This window comes from Gadus morhua, chromosome 10, assembly GCF_902167405.1.
Source record: "Gadus morhua chromosome 10, gadMor3.0, whole genome shotgun sequence".
NCBI lineage: Eukaryota > Metazoa > Chordata > Actinopteri > Gadiformes > Gadidae > Gadus > Gadus morhua.
Genome location: NC_044057.1, coordinates 20,517,979 through 20,539,094, shown reverse-complemented (window position 1 = coordinate 20,539,094; position 21,116 = coordinate 20,517,979). Strand labels below are relative to the sequence as shown.

The window sequence follows — 21,116 nt, the reverse complement described above, 5'->3', positions numbered from 1 at the left end:
GCAAACATCTTTCTGAAAAAAACAATGTGATTAAAAAACTGTCGATAGAAATACGGAGAAAAACAAAAACAATCTCCACATCCAAGCGAGCGTGTGGTTGTTGACGTCATGAGCAGTCTGGCGGAATGTCTTCGCCCTCGGATGTCCCAGCATGCACCGCGCGGATGCAGCATATGTTGACAAAAGAAACAGCAAGAGAAACATAACAGGGTGGGATCCGAGTTCAACAAAAGCAGTAACAAGGTAAACCTTCGTTGATGGTATATGTATTCTCTGAGTGATGTATATCGCGATCGTAATAGTGACAAGTATTAGCTTTATGAAGTGGCTACCTGTGTTGTCGTCCCCTGCTAGCATGATCATAACACAATATTAGCATTACAGTGCAATTGTCATTCCTTGCCTTGAGGGCTGCTGATTGTGTGGTGTGCATCAGCGGTGTATGGGTCACCAACAAGTGGAATCACCCAACACACGTTGCTCATAGTGATCAGTCGTTACTCACATGAATATTACCCCTGTAACGTGGTGGACCATTATATAATATTACATGTATTGATACTGCCAATGTCTTTGAGATATGCATGAATTTTTTATTATTATTTTATTATAACACTGTGAGGGACGTTGATAAATACTCCGCCGATTAATTTGTATTATGAAGAGAGGCTTTGCAATGCATTAGCGTTACAACGGATACTTAGAATAATACATATACGTAAGACAGGGTATTTTATGAGGGGTTGCGACATGAGTCAGTTCTGCGGTTGAGGAAAACACATGCGAGTAACTACGCGGAGTCTACACGCTGCTGTTTATAGTCACCTTATATTCGTTGTCTTTTTACCTCCTTTCATTTTGACATTGTAAAGATTCAGGAGTTAGATATGGATATAACCTAGGTAGAATAAATGTCGGTTCATCAATTCCCTTTTGTGCACATCTAAGCAAAGCTTGGATGTTATGGCCATAAGTTGAGGGCAAAGAGTGCCATTTCTGACTGAGGGATATCATATCACATATCTGTGTCGTTCAGTGGAGGGAAGAGGGGCCCAGTAAGACCTCGGACGGGAAGGAGAGAGGGTGCTCAGCTGGAGCCAATGCAGCCCCAGCAGCAGAATCGACAGCCTGAGCTCGTGGAGGGAAGCCTTCCTGTGTTTGTGTTCCCCACAGAGCTGGTCTTCTATGCAGATGAGCAGAACTCTCACAAACAAGTGCTCACACTCTATAACCCTTATGAGTTTGCACTTAAATTTAAAGGTCAGTGGGAAGATTACATCCAATCTAACCAGTTGAATTGTTTTTTGTAAAGGTTGGTGTGAATATTGTGTGATTTTTTTTTTCTCAGTGCTATGCACAGCGCCAAACAAGTACACCGTGGTGGATGCAACTGGAGCGGTTAAGCCACAGTGCCGCGTTGACATGTGAGTAATTGATTACAAGTCTATTACAATGTATTGCAGTGTACATTATCGATTACAATATTCACTCTTAGTCATTTAGCAGACCTCTTTATCCAAAGTGACTTACAGGTGAGGATGATGACATTCAAAGCCTACGATTGAAACTGGAGTAACATTAAAGTGAGTGCAGAGTAGCAAAAGGAATCAGAAAGTTATTTGGTTACTTGGTTTTTCTGTGTTTTATTTTGTATCTGTTCTTAAGCTGATATGATATACATACTACCGCTGCTAATTAACGGGTCTCTCTTCCTTTTTATGGGCTCAGAGTGATCCGACACAGGGACGTACGTCCCTGCCATTATGGGGTTTACGACAAGTTCAGACTCCAGGTGTCGGAGCAGAGCCAGCGGAAGGCCCTGGGTCGCAAGGAGGTCTCCGCAACGCTGCAGCCGTCGGCCAAACAGGACCCGCCGCATCCCCGGCCTCAGGAAGAAGAGCGCAGGCTGAAGGAACAGCTGGCAGACAGTGTGTTCTTTGAGCAGACCGCATTTCAGACAGGTTAGTAGAGATTGTAATATTTTTGAGGTTTTGGTGCAATGTTCTTAAATGGCCACTGGGTCGCGCCAAAGAATCTGTTAGTCTCCTCTTGTGTCCTGTCATTTATTCAGGAAGATGTACTGTTGACAAGGTTTGGTTCTTGCATCTGGTCTCAAGTGTAAATGTCATGTGAATTGAACTCGATAATATATAATATAATTAATGTTTGTAAGCAATAAATTACAATTGCAAATACTTTGTAGTTATTCTTACTTTGGTAACTATTGGTGTTTCATTATCAGCACCATAATTAGTTATTATTTCTGCTGTTCTTATGCAAAGAAAACAGAAAACAGAATTCAACATCACATGGTCAAATGCGCTAAACCACAATATCCACAGTACATCTTTGCTGGCCCAATTTGGATTCTTTGCACATTGTGTGTTTATACGTGTCTGTGCATGTGTGTGCGTGTGTCTTCCAGAAAGCCGGGCTGTTGCCGGAGGACCCAGTCTGTTGACTGTACTGCTGGGGCTGGTTTGCGTGGCTGCCCTGATGCTTCCCACCTTGGGGGACGAAGAATCCACTGTGCCTGTCTACCTCCACTTAAGTGTTAACAAGAAACTAGTCGCTGCTTATGTTTTAGGTGAGTAATATGCAAGCGCAGTGATAGATGCACGCAAAAACACCACAAGTATTAAACGTACACTATGGGACTTTTCTACTACAGCCATTTACTTTTTTTAAAGAAGGCTGAAATAGAAAGTTGATCACGAATAAACCACAACCATATTTGAGTTCATCCATCGACGGAAGTCTGGTTAATTGATCATTTTATAAAATTCATTGATAGAATACTATTTTATCATATGTGTATAAATGTCAATGCTAGTTTATATTGCGTAAGATGGACATTTCCGGTTTCATAGCAAAACTCTGTAAAAAGAACAGGATATATTGGTTTTAATGAGGGCATCGTTCCAGGAATACCTGTTCGGACGATGGTAGTTCTGTAGTAAATAAAGTGAGTCTAGATGTCATTCAGATACATTGACATTTTCAGAAGACAGTTATTGCTAATAACCATGCCGCTAAAGCTTTCTAATGGGAAAACGTTTTTTTAGGCATCCTTGTTGCAAACCGCTGAACCCCTCCCTTCATTATGACATCTAACTCAGGGCACACTCACACTAGGCAAGTTTGCCTGTTCCGTGCTGCAGGAAGATTCAGCAAGATTCCCCCCCTCCCCACTCCCCCCGCTGGCCCGTGGTCACACTGCTCCCAAAGGCCGTGGCCTGGGCACGATTGCTCCTTCATACATACGTCATCACGTCGTAACACGATAAATACGTCATCGCCAAGCGTCCTCGCCGCCATAACGACAATGGAGAACAACAACGTGAATGCTGTCGTCGACCCAAATTTCAAGTAAACACTCGACTTCAATATCGCACCAACGTAAACCCACTCGTGAACCGCTTGCCGCCATTGTTTAAAATGATTGTTGTGGGGAAGAAGGGCATGGACCTATAAAGAAAGAAGGGTCGCGCCAGGACTACGTCATCCAGCTCACGTTGCGTATCATCTCATTAGCATCTGTACTTTGGCCACGGCATACCTCTCCCAAGTGTGCCGTGGCCAAGGGGCTGTTCTGTGCTGGAATACGGATGGCGTGGTCACACTAGTTAAGTCTAGAACGTTTGGCTAGTGTGACCACGGTGGTCACACTAGCCAAACGTTCTAGACTTAAGTATGCAAATGAGCTCGGGCGCGGGGCCGCGGCCCTAGTGTGAGTGGCCCCCTCAGTCAACGGCAAGTCACCTGGGCTGCTCTAAGCATCTGCTAAAATCCACTTTATTTCACAGGTCTTCTTACAATGGTCATCCTGCGTACATGAAGCCAGTGAGCTCGGAGAGATACGAGGGAGGAAAGAGCCCTGCAATACCCAGGGATGTGTACCACTCTGCAGCTGGCAGTAAGGGAACAGGGCCCTGGGATGTCTGTTCATCTCTGACCCCTTCCTTGAAGCATATTCATTTTGCCTACTTGTTGAAATGTATTTATATGAATTAACATTTATCATTGAACAAACACAGACAATGAAGACCTCTAGATCTTGGGTCAAGGATCTCTCCGGTCGAGGAACTGGCTCTTTGGGTCCTAGAAAGGGCTGGTGAAGTATGACAAGAGACATTGAATTACAGCGCTATACTAATGTTATATATGCCCCGTCTGTACTTCCTTTGCCACCATTTGACAGAATGATAAACTTGGTTAAGTTTTCATGCAATTCGCTACATGTATATAAAACCATTTGTTTTCTTACGCTACATGTACATAAAGCCATTTCAGTTTTGTTATAGGTTAACACGTTCATCTGTCATATTATTGAATTTTAGACTAGAGTAGGTTCAGTATTCTTTTTTTTTAATGACAGTTCAAATGTTATTCTGGCTTCTTCATTAAATGTTGAATAAAGTCTGAACGTCTTCAGATCAGTAAATACTTTGACTTTCTGTGATGTAGTGGCACAGATGTACTTATACTTGTGGGAACAAAACAACTTATAATTGTGTTAATGCTGGATATTCAAGAAACTGAATAATTTATGGTTACCGCACACTACCGTAGTAGGGTGTCTGCCTTTATAATACAATTTAGGGCCAATTAAATACATGTCGATGGGGGCAAATTGAGGAACAGAGCTAGTGGAAATAAACGATAATATGGACTGCAGAGTAGATATGATTGTTACTTCAAAAAATGAGGCAGAAAAATCTAATATACAATCACCTCCTTACTAACAGATCGAAAGCTAAAAGGTCCAAAAGGAAGAACTGTCCATTGACTTTGCCTTTCTCAAGGAATCACTCGGAAAAAGTATAAATCCAGTTCCGGTACAGAATAAAGACTCAAATTACTAACAGGCGTTACTTCCACACTTCGACAAGAATAAATGGGTTTATTTTAGAACTTTCCCACAGACTGTTCACATACAACTGAAACATCACTGCAGGAACAGGTTCTGCATCGAATCTCTTTTTCAAACGGACCAAAGCAGAAACAGGAAAAACAATAAAGAAGTCTATCTTTCCCCTAAAATGTTTGTGCCTGTATCAGAGGAAGAAATTGTATGCACATAAATGTTACTCAGCATACAATTATGTATAAACAGCGACGGAGCAGCCTCGACGTTTCAATCCCAATAATACAGAGCATTCTCTGATTAAGTCTGATCATCTGCCAAGTCAAGTATTTTGCCCCAACAGTAGGCAATTCAACTTGCAGCAAGTTTGACAAGCTGGCAGCAAGTATGACAAGCTGGCATGGAAATCTCAACACAGTTTACAGCCTATGGCATAAAAAAAATATGAATTACAGGGAACTGAAAACTCGTGTTACAATCAACTTCCAATACGGTAAAATTGTAACCAGGAACGCTGACTTATGCCTCAACGGCCATGAATTTGGTGGCGTGCTGAAGGTCTGTGCCTCGTGTTCAACCTCACAGCCAATAACCAAATTAAAACTATGATATTAGACAAGGTTTAATATATACACATATACGTACAATAAAGCAAGAGGAACAAAAATAATTTAAATCCTTTCATACAAAACCTGCAGACTGTACAGACAATAGGCCTTTGAACAAACGTATTCCAGCACAAACAGGGCATTCTACACATCCAAATAGTCTTTTTTTTTTTTTTTGTCCAGTGCTTAATGTCTCTCGCGGGAGAGAACCAGCTGATACATTGGCAGTATACACATGGAAACACAGTATCACTATGAAGCGATGCACCATTAAAAAAAACCTCCACAACTAGCAGCTGGTGCCCTTAACGTCTTCCTCAGTCCTCCATCACAACAGTCCCACCTGTGTCTCTACAAGCAAAGCACACAACCATGGCTTTTGTTTCCTTTCAGACAGATCGGGACCCTCCAACCTGAAGCCAAACCACCAGCCTCACAAAAGCAAAACATGGTGAAAATCCACTTAAACTAAAGCTAGGTGAAGGAGGGTCCGAGAAGGAAACACAATCTTCACCCTCCTCAGATGGAGACCGTCGTTTCACCACTTCATCTTTCTCTTACTCTAGTGTCTCTTTAACCTGCTCTAGTGTATCTTGCAAGTCTCCTTGTTCACTTAGGAGACAGGTCCTGGAGGGATGTGAAGGGGGAATTGCTGGAGGAAGGCGAGACTCCCTCCATTTTGCCAGGCGATCCAGTGGAAGAGCACACACTGCTGAGGCTGCCGTCCAGCAATTCTGGGCTTGGACTGAGGGAAAACATTTAACGTGATTATACCATAACATTACATTTGCTCAGCCTAAGCAAACCAATTCAACACAGAAATTGCAATAATCATACAAAGAGTTAAAACATGGAACGGGTACAGCAACCCGCCTTGAAATATATCCTAGTGGATTCCAATTTATACTGTAGTACTACAAGTCTTAATTATCTTGGTGGATTAAAGCAAATATGATACAATTTGTATAGAGGCTAAACAACATTTTCCAAGGTCAACACTTAAAACCTCTTCAAGGCAACAGGAACAGGGGAAGGAGAGTATCTTTAGGCTATTCTGATTGGGGACAGACGCCTTACCAGGAACTGACATCCAACAGGTGGGCTATATCTGTCGACAACATGGTTGTAGTCCCCTGAAAGAGCCTTTTAGGTTGGCTCTCTATGTCCATCTCCCCTGCAAAACAAATCAACATTTAAAAAGGGTTTTTTATAAGGGCGCCTTTCACAGAAACCAAAAGGTGTTTCACCAACAGCATTTGCCAACCGTACCTTTGCGTTTGATTGGCCCCAGTATGCTGGCTCTGATGCAGTTAATCGGACTTTGACTGCGGCGGCTAAACACAAGCAAACCAGAAATATTTATTCATACTACATTTAAAATCATAATGCATAGAATTTCCCAACTGCTGCATAGAAATCAGTTAAGGTACATTTTGACACTCGCATGTAGAAATAGAATCCCAACATATTCAACCACTGGTATGAACCGGTGCAAATAATGCATCATGTTGGAGTATTATACTACCGACTCAGGTTGTCCTCGAGAGACTGGTGGCCCTGATAACTCCAAGAGTTAATCTAGCATGTTTATGCGTGTCCAAACTCTACGATGAAAGAGAATGGCAAACCATGACCATAGGTCCCAACATGCAGTCCGAACGCACCGCCTTTCAACCGATGGAGATCCTACTGGAATTCATGCAGTCCCTTGTAACTGTACGTCCACACCATAAAGTTTCGCTGCGAGTATTTCTGTTTGCTTTGACATACAATTCAAAAGTGCCTGCCGGTGTTCCCTGGGATCCACGCAAGTGAAGAACGTCTACATTCCGATTGGCTGTCAGTGTTTTGCCGCTGAAACGCGTCATAGTAATTTGCATAAAGTTCAACAGTTTGACTTTTTTTGGACGCTCTGGTCGCTCAACTTTGGCCACTGGTAGCGTTGGTCACTTTGGTCGCTCTTGCCCATAGAAAGTGAATGACTTCCGGCGATTTGGTAGCTCAATTCGCTTCTGGTGTGGACGTACAGTAACTTGAGTAGCACCATGCTGCGCAATTATAGACCTCATACTGAACCTAATCTAATGCTGGCCAATCAACATTAAGATGGTCAACCTACCAGTCTAATATTATTGCCAATACCGAACGCATTGAATAATAACTTACAAATAACAAGAAACTGGTGCAGGATAGTCTAGGCCTGCTGGAGTCCCAGCCTTAAAAGGGGAAATCTGATGTAAAATGGATCTGGGATGTTTTGTATGATAACGAGTTTGAATGTTTGTTTGGGAGCAAAAAAGCACATATAGACGCATTCTTAAGTTGGCTGTTTTTAGCCGATTCCTCCAAAACTCTATAAACTTGGAATGATAAGGGCATGTCTCATAGTAAATAAATAAATCACCATTTTAAACCACTTACAAGGCTAGAGGTATCCCGACACTTCTTTGGTAGTATAATAGTGTCTTGACAAATGAAACGAGGCATTGATAACTTTGTAAGTGTACAGATTATTTATTAAAAGAGGACATTTCATACACACAATACCATCAGTAGTTCACCCGTCGACGCCATCTTGTCTTTAAGGCTTGATAAGTTGAATAGCAAACAGAGCTCACGTGTACAGCCTTACACCCGTTAACACGCAAGCTCTGTGTTTGCCAATCGACTTATCAAGTCTGAAAGACAAGATGGCGTCGACGGGTGAACTACTGATGGTATTGATTTATAAAATGTTCTATGTGTACACTTGCAAAGTTATCAATGCTTCGTTTTATGTTAAGACCCTTATTATACTACCTAAGAAGTGTCGGGCTACTTCTAGCCTTGTAAGTGGTTTAAAATAGCGATTTTTTTTTTATCATGAGACAGGACCTTATCATTCCAAGTGTATAGGGTTTTGGTAGAATCGGCTTGAAACCGCCAACTTAAGAATGCGTCTTTTTTGCTCCCAAACGAACATTCAAACTCGTTGACACTTAAAATATTCCAGATCTATTTCACACAGGATTTACCCTTTAAAAGGATAAATGCCCCATGCCCGTTACTGGCTAGAGGGTTAATAACCAGTCACTTCGGGTCAAAGACCAAGTGGTGCTCACCTGAAGCGCCGGGTGGGGCTGGGGATGGGGCTAGGAGAGAGGCCGTTACTGCTCACCAGACTTTGTAACGAAGGAGAGAAACACTGCTGCTCGCAACACAAACGACAACAGAGATAACAGTTGGCTCTTAATGAAATTCAAAACCAGTCAAACTAGCATGAGCCACACCTCCAAAGTACGGGGAGCATCAACATAAGAAGCAGAGCATCAACATAAGAAGTAGGGCATCAACACGACAAAGGGAGCAGAGGGTTGCACCTTCTTGCCGATCCCTCTGGTCGGGGAGGGGGCTGGGGAGACGGGCACAAAGTCGATCCTCTTTGGAGACGACGACGACACAGACTTCTCCAAATCGTTGTCGCTCTGCAAGGCGGTGAATGAAGAGGTAAGAACCAGTTCTGAATGACGACTGGTCACATGCCAGGACAGCCAAACATTTTACCATTGTATAACTATCAAGCCATTACAGGGCCGTATGCAAGAGTCTTGTACAGAATCCCCATTTACCGCACAACATCACGTCATTAGGAAATAACATGTTGGAGTATTATACTACCGACTCAGGCTGTTCTCGAGAGACTGGTGGCCCTGATAACTCCAAAAGTTAATCTAGCATGTTAGTATATGTCCAAACTCTACAATGAAAGAGAATGGACAACCGTGACCATAGGTCCCAACATGCATAATGTTTTTTGACCAGAAAGACATGGAGTGGGAATCATCAAAAAGGTCCTGCCACAAGCAGGTTTCTCTTCACAATTTTAAACATCCACAGTAACTTATGTGAGGTATGCGAACAGTTACCGAAACTTTAAATTAATTCTATATGCACAAACCTTGTGAAAAACATCAATAGGGAGGGATGAACCAATTGCAATGGTACAGTATTGTACCTAACTCCCACCTTATTCTTCACGTTTAACCTCTGTTTTTCTTTTATTCCTAGTCTGTTTTACATAGTTTTGATAGGGCAATATGTAAAGCGTCTTAGAGTACCATATTAAGCGCTATATACATTTCATTTATTATTATTATTATTATTACTACTACAGACAATTAGGCTTAAAATGGATAACAAGGATCCTGCTTTACCAGATTGAGGCTTTCCTCCCAGGACTGGCTCATCTGCATTGCCGCTTGCACCTCCCTGCAGGACACAGGCAGAGGAAGAGGTTGGAGCTTGGCAAGGCAGCCATTTCCTCCACAAGATGCCAAGTTGGATCCAGAAAATGACATACCTCTCATGGGCGGTCTCCCTGTTCATTACATCTATACCCTCCTCCTGCAAAATAAAACATTATTTAAGGAATGGATATCCTTGCATTGTGTATTACTAAAGTATGGCCGCTAGACATGGCAACCTGTTATCCATGTGGATCCACTTGTTGGATTAAAAGCAAGACAACATGAATAATCAAATTAAAAACACCACGTGTATCCTAACTTGTGCTCATGACAAGAGTCCTCACTTGTTTTATCTGATGAAGTCTTGTGCTGGGCACTCGAATGGGTGACGATGGAACCTGGAAATGGAGATTACAGGGATGGATTCAATTAGTCAAATAACGGAAAGAAAGATTGCCGATTATGTGTGCATAGTAAACTCATTTAATACCATATTGGGCCTGTTGACAACAGTTGTGCTATTTCTTCTGCTGCGAAGAACCTCTCGCTGGAACACTTGACAGTTGTCACTGTAATGATGAGTATACAAAACATAAACAACGCCATCACATAAGTTGTACCTTGCAAAATTAGCTTTAAACAAATCGTTCCAAATAAAGATCAGTAATTCAGACATGATATAATGAGCATAGGTCCAAATGAAAAAAATAAAGACCTTAGGCCATTTATCATGGGTGCACTGTTCGATCTTCTCAATTGTCCATCAGTTTGAACAAGTGAATTTGGAATTTCAAGATCCAACTCCATCTTTTCTTGTGTCATAACTGCAGGATTGTTCATCTTGATAGTGGAAACACTAATCCAACTAAACTAATTCTAACTCTAGAGGCCTGTCGGTTGACCATTTACAAAGTCTTAGTGTTCAATGAACTATTGAGCAGACGTTATAGACAGGAAAACAATTCAGCAGCTGTAAATATGGCCCAAACCACCAGGCCCTGTGTTGCATTACATCGTAGCGTTAATGGCCATGCATGTGGTATGTGAACGACCACACGTTGTCTCAAGCGTTAGGCGTTTAAACCCCAACAAGTGCCACTGCCCTATTCTAACCTTGCGGTTATGACCAGGTAACAACTTTCCTGGTACAAGTTAGCATGCTCCAGCTACACAACGCACAATGCCCGGTAGTTAGCTAGCGATCCGTTAGTCCGAGTGAGCAGAACAGCATCGACTGACGAGGTAACTTCTGGAACGACACTTGCATGCTATCGCTTCAGGTGAGTTCCACTAACCAGGGAAGAAGGCGACGTAAAGTGTCCTTATGAATAGCAAAGGTTTAAGAAGAAAAAAGCAAAACTTAAACTGAACTGAACGACGTTGTTAGTTAATGTTAACGTTACTATAGTCCACAGTGCATTAGCTGAGGGAAGCTAACACTGCGCTACTCTAAAGCAAGTCTTCTCTAGGCCACTCAGCTCGCTAGCTGGAAGAGGCTAGGTGCAAGCCACAATGCCATGTCCACAGGCCTTACAAACAATCCGCCAACTAAACACACGAGTCCATGAGCTTGAAAGTCATCCCCACATGGCAATGCCTCAAACCTCGTCTAACAAAAAAAACGTATAATATTATATCCTGGACGGCGCCGAAAACGGTGTTCCTCACAGAGGCTTTTACAGTGGCTATCAATGCTATCACAAAGTTCACGCCCCTTTCAGTTGAACGCGAGCCGATCTAGCCAATGAAAACGCTTCGACCGGCATGCACTTTAGTTAAAACGAAACCATCCGATTCAAATGCAACTGTGTTTAACATAATTATTAGCTTTATTTCTAGCATTGTATCAAGTGTTAACCTGTGTCCTAAATAAAAGGAATGTTATTGAAGTACAATTTCGCGAAGAAGTTTGATAATGTTAGGTTTTGTGTGAGGCCGCTTCGTGAACTACAGCTCTTCGCTGCTCTCGACGCGAATGATATACGTCACCACCCGCACTTGGAACTCCGGTACAGACATGGCGATCCCTCTGCTGCGCTTTACGGCTTTTTTCCAAGGGGAATCCATTATAAGTCGGGGCATGTGGAGAATTTCAGTTATGCCGATGGGGCGATTGTCGGTCTTGTCAACGCCAGTCGCAGGGAGCTTGACGTCACATACGAGACATGTAGTCTTTCTCATTTTGTTTTCTCTACAGCCGTTAACTGAACAATTGCATAATAAACGGCCAAACTCTTGACGTGAAAATGTATCATTTAAATCTACAAACAACAGTGTAATTCGGGGCATATAAAGACTGGGACCAGGAAACAATTACCTTCTCTCCATTGAAACCCATTCATATTTGTCGATCTCTCGGGTCCCATGGGCTCTACCGGAAAGGGCGTGACTTCGCCACTTTGGAAGCTAACTATTTATGCTTGATGGCAAATATATCTCTATAGTTTTTTGGTAGGGGGATAACTTTATTAAAAAAAAAATCAACAATTATGTTCATAGTTCATACATTGTGAAATGTATGGCCTATGGACATGGTCCATACATTGTAAATGTATGGACTGAGTAAAACATTGGGCCTAATCTTACCGCAAGGGGGCAGATTGAGTGGTTCTGAATGTTGGATAAAATACTTTTATGATAAGCCCCGATTCTTGGTTAAATATATGTAAAAGAATAACCCTTCTAAATGCCATAATAATCAAGTTCTTTATACCACAGGTAGCCCAACACATGTTTTTTGTGACTTATTTTCATGATTGTTCAATTTGAGTAATTTTGTCATCTTAAAGGGGCCTGATTCCCAAGTTAGCCTTGGTGTTCTTTAGTTTAACACATTTAATTCAGTCCTTCTAGTTGCAGAGTTTGCTCATGCTAGGCTAGCGCACGGCAACGGGCAATACTAGCCTGCTAATAAAACAGTCTTACCCACTCAACAGTACACCCGCGGCAAAGCCACTATAACGCCAGACGGTCGCTGTAAATGTCTGTGTTGATAGAATAATGTTGGAAATAAAACCAACCTTGCATTACATTGTATTTTGAGTGACTTGCTGTGTCTCAGCAACAGTGTTATATTCCTGGTAGGCTATGGCAGCGGCGGACTGACACCTAGGTTGAATTCCGCTGCTGCTGAGAAAGTAGCCCCTCAAAATGCGATGATTCATGCGATGCAAGGTTAGTTTTATTTCTAACATTATTCTATCAACACAGACGTTTACATCTATAGTCTGGCGTTATAATTGATTTACCTCGGGTGTACTGTGGAGTGGGTAAGACTGTTTTATTAGCAGGCTAGTATTGCCCATTGCCATGCGCTAGCCTAGCATGAGCGAACTCTGCAACTAGAAGGACTGAATTAAATGTGTTGAAAACTGTCTCCAATAATAAGAACACCAAGGCTAACTTAGGAATCAGGCCCTATGTCCAAAATTCCGAACTACCCCTTTAATGGTGATATTAATTAGTGATATTAACAAAATAGTAATTTCACAGGTAAAGATTGATGCTCTGAGATGTTATTCTATGCATCATATTATCCTTTTGCCATCAATGTAAAATAACATCACAAATGCACATTCAAAATCTAAATATTGTTTGGGTAAATCCTTGACAAAACTAACCTAATCCTTATTTCCTGGTTCGCAGCTGGATCCCAGCATCTGAAGTAACTATCGCCGCTCAGAAAAATAACCATTTAATGGAAAATAAGGTTAAGAAGTATGATACAGTTGCTGTACACCTGAATGAGACTATGTTCTGTGTAAAGCGCAATGCTCCTCTAAAGAGAAAGTAAAGATGAGATGGTTTGCAATGCGTGTTTTAAAGCTACAGAGGGTGACAGTTCACTTCATTTTTTTTTGGGAGTCAATGGTCGTACGCCTAACAGCCAAAGTTCCAGCTATGATTTGCGTGCATCCCAAACGAATCAGCAAGCAAAGAAAAAACGGGCTAAAACTAGTCTTCCCAATTTACTTACAGTTCTTAACATGGGCAATCTCATTTGCACTTATTTTCGGACAGCAAACGTATACCTGCTTTACTTTGCAATCAGCATGTAGATATAAGTAAAACTAAGAAAGACAAACAGTTGACATCCATTCGCGTTCTATTGTCTGCTCTCAAATAACATAACAAAAGAGAAACTTGTGATTGAAGCAAACAATAATAAAATAGCACGCTTATTTTGGAGTAGCATAATACTAGTGAGGCCATACCTCAACTAGCAGCATTGCTGTAAATACTTTTATCAAAGTAAAGTTGACCAAATTGTCAATGCAGTTACCAACATACATGGCATCCAAAGAGGCCTCAAAAAGGTGAATATTAAAACTGGTGCTAAATGTTCAAGGATTATCACCATAACTCTGAACTCCTCAGGGTTTCTGAAGATAAAATAAAGACATGTGATATGAGCTGCAATTAAATTAATAATTTCCATTACATAATTATGTAGAAATCCATTAGAAAATGTGCTAAAGCCTTGAAAGCTATTTCAATCAGTCATTCGTGACAACGAAGTCCTCTTCTTCTTCATGCCTTGTACTTCTCTTTTCCGCTTTCACTAATTACACAGATATGCTGAAAAACAATTCAAATCCATTATAGCCATCAGTGAATAATTTATATGATTGATGATTAAGAGATGTAATAAAGTTGTATTTATTTTTGTATACTTACATTTAGATCTCTAAAGTACTCATTGTAGTCTAGCGCATACCCAACCACAAATTTATCTGGGATCTCAAATCCTACAACTGGAAGTAATAACATAGAAGCATTAAAAAAATACTTATTAGTCTTTGCTTGGTTTACAAAACATGAAATGTCTATAAATTATTATTTAGTTCACGACCATTATTAAATTACGGTAATGGTCAACATGATTGTTGGTCAAACTTACAATCTGGCCTGTAGCCAACACTTCGCGGCGTCCTCTTCACCAGCAAACTATGGGCAATGCAAAAAACATCAATGACACATTACAACATAAATAAACAATTATCCCAAAGGACTGAAAAAAGCTCAAATGTAGCAATAATGAATGGAATGTGTTATCCTACAAAGGCAATCTTCAGTAAGTTAAATGTTCTTGCAATTTACGATTAATGATGAATTATTTTTATATTGTGACAAAGAATCTTGCTCAGATTTATTGTTAAAAGGGTGTACAAATTGCAAACTACATAGTCTGGCTAAAAAAAACAGGCAGCCCACAGTATCTGCAGAACACTGCAGGTACTGCAGACAGCCTTGGCATTCTGTATACGTCACCAATGACGTGGTAGAGATTAAGCTGTTTGTTCAGGATGATAATTAAAATGAAGATGAGGTTGAAGCCAGGGTAGGGAATTTGGAGGAACCGACATTCTGCGTGAGATAGATTTTGAATATCTCTAACTAACAAAAAACCTACTCCTTCCTTATAAGCCTTCCTCTAAATTCAATACACAAAAACACATAACTAGATCAATGACTTTAGCAATAGGTCTGCCCGGCCATGTGGAAACCCCTGGCCAGGAGCCATGAGTGCACACGCAGGCTGCAGCAGGGTAGCAGGGTAGCAGGGTAGATAGTTCAGACCGGGGCAGACCGGTAGGATGTCCAATTATTTCATTTTGGGCCAAATGACTTAAGTGGATTTAACAGGTTGATTTAAGAAGTTGATTTAACAGGCTTATTGCAGGCCTTGCAACATCCACAGATACCAGATTTTGTATTTCTTTATAGATTGCTGTCGGGATGTTAAGATAATTTCAACCAATATGCCCAAGAATGCTCCTGAAACTGCCTGCCCTAGCCTTAAAGGCCCTGACCCACCGGGCTGATGGTCAGCCTTCCCTGGGCATCGTTGGCCCTAGCCAGCCTGTGTCTAAGGGTTATTTGGCCGATTCAGCATGTTGAATCAGGGATGGAAGCCGTCTGAGAGAATTCACCCAGATTGCCTGTTCAGCTGTAGCGAATCGATGCATGAGAAGCAGAAGTGGGGAAAGCAACCAAAACCTTCAAAACAAAAAGATTTCTCCACTTCGTCTCATCATTCATCATTTTCCCAGTTTCTCGATTAGAAGTAGCTGTATTACCGATATCATCTGAGCTAGAGTGGTGTGAAGTGGTAGGCAAATGCTGCTTTGTTTCATGTTTGTGTATATCCTTCCTCAGAGGAGGATTTTCCTCCTCTCTCGCATTGAAACCCATGTTATCCACCGGCCGCCAGTACTTTCGAGAAAATGAATGGGAGTGGACGGCGGCGAAGGGAGGACGTTCCTCCCTGAAGTAATTGTCAATAGGCGATAGGGGGTGCTAACGTCCCTTTACCTAGGGAAACGAACATTATATATTCAAAGGCAATAAAGTAGTCATATTTAAGGGCATTAATTCATTACAATAGTCGGGGCAATCTACATTTTTTATTCTCAACAATTTTAGGGAGGATCTTCCTCCCTCTCCTCAATGGAGAAGCCTCCACTGATGTATATGTATGTATGTATGTATGTATGTATGTATGTATGTATGTATGTATGTATGTATGTATGTGTGTATGTATGTATGTATGTATGTATGTATGTATGTATGTATTTACGTATGTATTTACGTATGTATTTACGTATGTATGTATGTATGCAGGGCCAACGGACTGCGGGGGAAAGTGAGGCAGTCGTGGGGGGGCCCAAGGCAGAGGGGGGGCCCATGGCAATTAAAAAATAAAATAAAAATAATCTTTTGAATTATCCACCAGCCCATAGTGTTAGGAGTCGCCCCCCCCCCCCCCCCCCCCTGTCAACAATTCAGCGCAGTGGGCTGGTAGGGGGGGGGGGGGGGGCATCAGTACCTCTTGTCTCGCCCAGGATTTGGGCCCTGTTGGGCACTGATATATTTATATTAGTGCTGTCAGTTAAATGCGTTCTTAACGGCGTTAACGCAAACCAATTTTAACGGCGTTAATTTTCTTATCGCGCGATTAACCCAATTATTTTATTAAGAATTGTTTTGGCTCAAAACAAAGAAGCAGTAGCCTGACTGCTATGTTCAAGGCAGTATATTTGTATGTTCATCGTTTAATTGCACTATAGGCTTTTTCTTTGTATCGTCCTGTTTTGATCAGTATATGCCAATGTTGTTATCAATAAAATGTTGTTATCTCAATGTTGTTATCTCCATGTTGATAAGAGCATTAAAATGAGAAAAATCAATTGGACAAAGAAATCAAGGGATATTTAGCATAGAAAAAACATTTGTGATTAATCGTGAGTTAACTATGATATTAATGCGATTAATCGCGATAAATTATTTTAATCGCTTGACAGCACTAATATATATATATATATATATATACACGCACACACACACACACACACACTAATACAGACTTCCTCTAAATGCTGGTAGGGAGTTATCTCCTCTCACGCAGGCGCAGAACATACTTGGCTTAGTAGTCTTTGCGGTGTGTTGAAAGGCCACTTTATGGCCAAGACAGGCAATGCAACAGTTGGCCTGGCTCATGGCTAGTTCTTTGAAGTTGTTTTTGTGTGTCAGGGCCTTAATTCATAATCTTGGTTTAACTCAATTGAAATGGAACAAAATAATACTTCTGGTTTGTTTCCTGGTCTTTTTTTATCTTCTAATTTAAAATGAATGTAATAGACATCTAAATAAAATAATTAACAACAAAATTCTAAAGTTAATCTTTTATGTACCGAGATCTGAACTGTTTCTTTTGTTTGAGAATGTTGGAAAAAAATAAAATAATTGAAGAACCAGTTACTTCATGCTGTTGAACTGCCATTGTCTTGCCTCTACAGCCATTCAGAGTTCAGTTTCTGCATTTTTGTTTCTCTTTGGATGCATATAAGGCTGTTTGCCATTGTAGGGCAATGTAGACAAACCACATATTGCACAATAAAAACATTTATGTTAATTTAGGTTAGATTTGAAGACGGCAACATGCAAAACCTTACCTTGCTACTTTAACCATTTTGGGTTTGTACTGCTTAAGTAGTTGCAACAATGTCATCATTGTCTTCCCTGTATCGATAATATCCTTGAGAGAAGAAAGGGAGTTTTTATCATTAATGAGGGGAGCATGTAAAAGTTTAAGACTAACTAAAGCAAATAGGGAGAGCAGACTTACCTCCACGATCAGGACGTTCTGTTTGGGAAAGACAAACAAAGCAAGAACATTGACCCTGGTTAAAATAACAATAAACTGACATAATCATATAAACACGGCTGAATGTTGTTTTTTCAGGGCTGCAACAGTTAATTGGATTTAAACTGCTTGACACGTGTATTATGATACAGTTCTAGCCCTCTTCTTCCAGAATAATGCTGAGTGAAGTTAAACACAGTGGTGAAAGTAGGTTAAATTCCTACAGCAGTTAAATAGTTAACCTACTGAAGTTAAATATGTGCACAAATATTTAAAAATAATCTGAAAAAAATTATGTATGTATGGCATTCATCGCATGGCAATGCCATATGTACGGCATTTCAATGCTCACCTTTCCTGTGAGTGTAGACAGGTCGTCCCCACCTATTACTTTTATATCCCCTGTGGACTGGTCATTCTGTGAAGAGATCATCAAGCAGGGTCACATTGATTACAATTAGGGCATTTAGGAGACGCCTTTATCCAAAGCAACTTACATCAGTTAATACACACATTGACGGCAGAATCAACATGCAAGGCGACACCCAGCTTGTCAGGAGCAGTTAGGGTTAAGTGTCTTGCTCAGTTGGACACACCAACACTCAGGGGGATCGAACTAGCAACCTGTCGGTTACAAGACAGCTGCTCTACCTCCTGAGCTAAGCCGACCCGTTAATGACCCACATTAATAAGAGGAGAGCGCTATGTGGTTTCTTAACATATAGACAAAGGCTTTATTTGTGCCTACACCCCTAAGGGTGCCACCAAACCTCAGACAGAAGCACCCGCCGCGCCGCCACTCATACACATGAAGTAATCCCAGAAAAAGTATAATTACACTGTAGCTCTTCAGACGGATGAAGTCCACCGTCATCGGGATCGACTGGTCACTATTCCTGTTCAGGGCTTTGATGTAGTCCAACAGATCAGCGAAGAACTTGTAGCCCCCCTTGAGCACACACAAGGCCACGATGTGGTGGCCCCCCATGTCCTTCATGATCTCCCTAGCCAGCCTCTCGGTCCTGTTAGGGGGGATGTCCAAGGTGGAGGGGGGGAGTTTAGGGAGCAAAGATGGGACAGTTATTTTTAAAGCATCATAAACTTAAGTCAAATCAAGCATTGACCTGATTCAGCAAACAAGGTCAGGCTTTTTTATTACCGATTGTCATGAGGGCAGCGCTATAGCTAAATGTATTGTCAGGATGTATTGTGAGGATAGAACACTTTTCCCCAGTATGAGATACCAACCTGTCCAGGATGAGCCCGTGTGGGATGTAAACCCTCTCCAAGTCAGCAGCATAGTGCTTTGGTATGCAGAAAAGGTCCAGGTCATAGCCCTTCTCTTCATCACTGAGCTGAAATACAATGAAACGCATGTTTATTCGTTAAAGTAATGAGAAGACAAGGGAAGGCTTGCAAAACTCTTAACATGCAATCGCATGTTGCAAGGAAGGAATTTAAAAGAGTGGGCGAGTGTCTGTGCGTGTGTATGACTGTGTCTGTATGCACGTGCACTTTCTGCTCAAAATAATGTTCCCCAAAAAGCTATTATAGTACATTCGGGAAATCAGATGTGTGGCTCACACGACCTAAACCTAAATAAGTCATAGTAAAATTAAATTGCTGTATTATTGTATTGAACCAACTTCCAAGTAATGATATTATTTGCACTACCATGTATATGACGTTCTTCAGCTCTCGTTAACAGTGCTACTATGAGTACTAACAACAAAAACATTGGCTCCTTCCAGTAATTCCGAAACATGCTATTTGCTGCATTTCTAAAATCCAATTGCTAGATAGCGCTGACAATCACGTGAAGCTAGATAATTTTTGACGACAAGGTGGTCTTGACAGAATAAACGGTACCAGACGGATTAACATTGTAACATACAGTGTCCCAGAACTTAATCAGCAGTGGTTATTTTCTCACAGTAGCAAAAGGAAGCAAAGATTGCTTCCCATGGTGGTGGTGCTATAGTTTTGGTTGCTTGTTTTAAAATAGCCAGCAGCTGTGGCCGTGGGGACGTTATGTGAAGGATCGGCTGTCGTTTTGGGGCGTGAAAATAATTAATTGTTTACTTTGTAGCGTCTTTCCTTGTATGGATAGAATTCGTTTCGGGGAATGCAACAGACGATAATTCCGATATTTTTTTAAATTATTCAATAAAGGTAACCCTTCTGTAATTGAATGGCAAACACTATTGAACACAACAGAAATAGCCCTAACCTGGGAGTACAGACAAATTGTTGTGAACCATTCATGGGTAGATTCTGGGTTATCTGTGGGTGAAGGTCACTTGCAACGTTATAACGTCTGTTAAACCATTTAACCTTCTCAACCTATTGAAAATCTACATTTATCCATAACCCTACCTAGGTAAAAAAAAAAAAAAGATATTGAATTGCTTTATTTAGGTTGTTTTTGTTTCTAAGTAGATCGATTCATAGATTGAATCATCAAGTATCAAATAGCGATTTGACACATTCGAACCAACCACTGTATGCATGTGAGCTTGGCATGCGTGGTTTTGTATTTTCCGCTAATATGCATTACCATTGAAAGGTTTTAAGGCACGGGTGTGTGCGCTCGCTAACGTCACATGTGCCATGCGTGGAGCACGCGAGTTTCAAGACGACGCAGGCCCCGCTGAAACGCAAGTACCTCCGCGGTCTGATGTTGGTCCGTCTATGGACCCGGAACGGGTAATAAACCAGGAAGTTAAAATAACGGGTTATTTTACTAGGAGTTAATTGGTATTTGGGGTATTCCTTCAGCTAACATAATCAAAACCCTGGCACCCAACCCCATAGTAACCCCCTAAGCGTTTGTCCTCGGCTCATTCCTACTGTTAAGAAGAACTTACCACAACAGATGAGCCTGGTGTCGCCATGAGAATATCAGTCGGTTTTACGCACTCCACAACCGAGTTCTGAATGATTTCCTGAGTTCCGCTAAAGGTAGTCACAGAGACCTCACGCTTATTCCAGACACGGCGCTTGCTAGCATACTACGTTGCTATGACGGCTTTTCCGCTGTAGATAGCCTTGTCGCAGAAAGAGGGTGGGCAGACAGGGGGACTGGCCGTTTTTAAGTAACGCCCATGGGGGAAAGGGGAACTACATTATGTTGGTGGTATGTAGTTTGGCCTCTCGGTACACAATAGGTCTATAGTATTTCGTTTAGTTTATTAAATGTAGGCTACACTCTGCAGTCAGTAAGTTGCAACAATTGGGTTTTAAATAGAAAAGTGTTATTGATCATTTAT

The 21,116-nt window shown here is 41.3% G+C and overlaps 3 protein-coding genes and 2 non-coding genes across 7 annotated transcripts; 1 reads left to right on the top strand and 4 right to left on the bottom strand.

Moving 5' to 3' along the window:
- The first annotated feature begins 106 nt into the window (after positions 1-106).
- On the top strand, positions 107-4,444 carry mospd1 (motile sperm domain containing 1). The gene is made up of 6 exons (XM_030367490.1): positions 107-243; positions 1,037-1,260; positions 1,349-1,424; positions 1,729-1,961; positions 2,426-2,587; positions 3,807-4,444. The coding sequence occupies exons 1-6, from the start codon at positions 152-154 to the stop codon at positions 3,836-3,838; spliced, it is 819 nt and encodes a 272-aa protein (XP_030223350.1). The 5' UTR covers positions 107-151; the 3' UTR covers positions 3,839-4,444.
- A 427-nt stretch (positions 4,445-4,871) lies between these two features.
- Positions 4,872-12,044, bottom strand: pabir2 (PABIR family member 2). 3 transcript variants are annotated; one of them, XM_030367488.1, is made up of 10 exons: positions 12,019-12,044; positions 10,192-10,270; positions 10,046-10,099; positions 9,815-9,858; positions 9,669-9,723; positions 8,835-8,939; positions 8,577-8,662; positions 6,745-6,809; positions 6,553-6,649; positions 4,872-6,220 (listed from the first exon to the last, which is right to left on the bottom strand). In XM_030367488.1, exons 1-10 carry the CDS (start codon positions 12,027-12,029, stop codon positions 6,085-6,087), a joined length of 732 nt encoding a protein of 243 aa, XP_030223348.1. In that variant the 5' UTR covers positions 12,030-12,044; the 3' UTR covers positions 4,872-6,084. The 3 variants fall into 3 exon arrangements, with proteins under 3 accessions (XP_030223348.1, XP_030223347.1, XP_030223349.1); XM_030367487.1 differs by lacking the exon at positions 12,019-12,044 and adding an exon at positions 10,417-11,448; XM_030367489.1 differs by lacking the exon at positions 12,019-12,044 and adding an exon at positions 10,997-11,447.
- On the bottom strand, positions 6,979-7,128 carry LOC115552938 (small nucleolar RNA U109). Its single transcript, XR_003978415.1, has one exon. It is a non-coding gene; the product is annotated as a small nucleolar RNA U109 (small nucleolar RNA).
- On the bottom strand, positions 9,111-9,260 carry LOC115552937 (small nucleolar RNA U109). Its single transcript, XR_003978414.1, has one exon. It is a non-coding gene; the product is annotated as a small nucleolar RNA U109 (small nucleolar RNA).
- A 1,335-nt stretch (positions 12,045-13,379) lies between the features above and the next one.
- On the bottom strand, positions 13,380-20,945 carry hprt1 (hypoxanthine phosphoribosyltransferase 1). The gene is made up of 9 exons (XM_030369271.1): positions 20,715-20,945; positions 19,096-19,202; positions 18,686-18,869; positions 18,200-18,265; positions 17,830-17,847; positions 17,657-17,739; positions 14,602-14,648; positions 14,379-14,455; positions 13,380-14,279 (listed from the first exon to the last, which is right to left on the bottom strand). The coding sequence occupies exons 1-9, from the start codon at positions 20,739-20,741 to the stop codon at positions 14,232-14,234; spliced, it is 657 nt and encodes a 218-aa protein (XP_030225131.1). The 5' UTR covers positions 20,742-20,945; the 3' UTR covers positions 13,380-14,231.
- Positions 20,946-21,116: the final 171 nt, after the last annotated feature.

Excerpts from the sequence above, each read along its gene's own strand:
- mospd1 (XM_030367490.1), top strand. The coding sequence starts at position 152 with ATGCACCGCGCGGATGCAGCATATGTTGACAAAAGAAACAGCAAGAGA. Across the intron at positions 1,261-1,348 it reads GTTTGCACTTAAATTTAAAG|TGCTATGCACAGCGCCAAAC; the intron begins GTCAGTGGGAAG and ends TTTTTTTCTCAG. Across the intron at positions 1,425-1,728 it reads CCACAGTGCCGCGTTGACAT|AGTGATCCGACACAGGGACG; the intron begins GTGAGTAATTGA and ends TTATGGGCTCAG.
- pabir2 (XM_030367487.1), bottom strand. The coding sequence starts at position 10,541 with ATGAACAATCCTGCAGTTATGACACAAGAAAAGATGGAGTTGGATCTT. Across the intron at positions 9,859-10,045 it reads GACTTCATCAGATAAAACAA|GAGGAGGGTATAGATGTAAT; the intron begins GTGAGGACTCTT and ends TTTATTTTGCAG. Across the intron at positions 9,724-9,814 it reads AGGGAGACCGCCCATGAGAG|GGAGGTGCAAGCGGCAATGC; the intron begins GTATGTCATTTT and ends TGTGTCCTGCAG.
- hprt1 (XM_030369271.1), bottom strand. The coding sequence starts at position 20,741 with ATGGCGACACCAGGCTCATCTGTTGTG. Across the intron at positions 19,203-20,714 it reads CACCAGGCTCATCTGTTGTG|CTCAGTGATGAAGAGAAGGG; the intron begins GTAAGTTCTTCT and ends ATTGTATTTCAG. Across the intron at positions 18,266-18,685 it reads TCCGTCTGAAGAGCTACAGT|AATGACCAGTCCACAGGGGA; the intron begins GTAATTATACTT and ends ATCTCTTCACAG.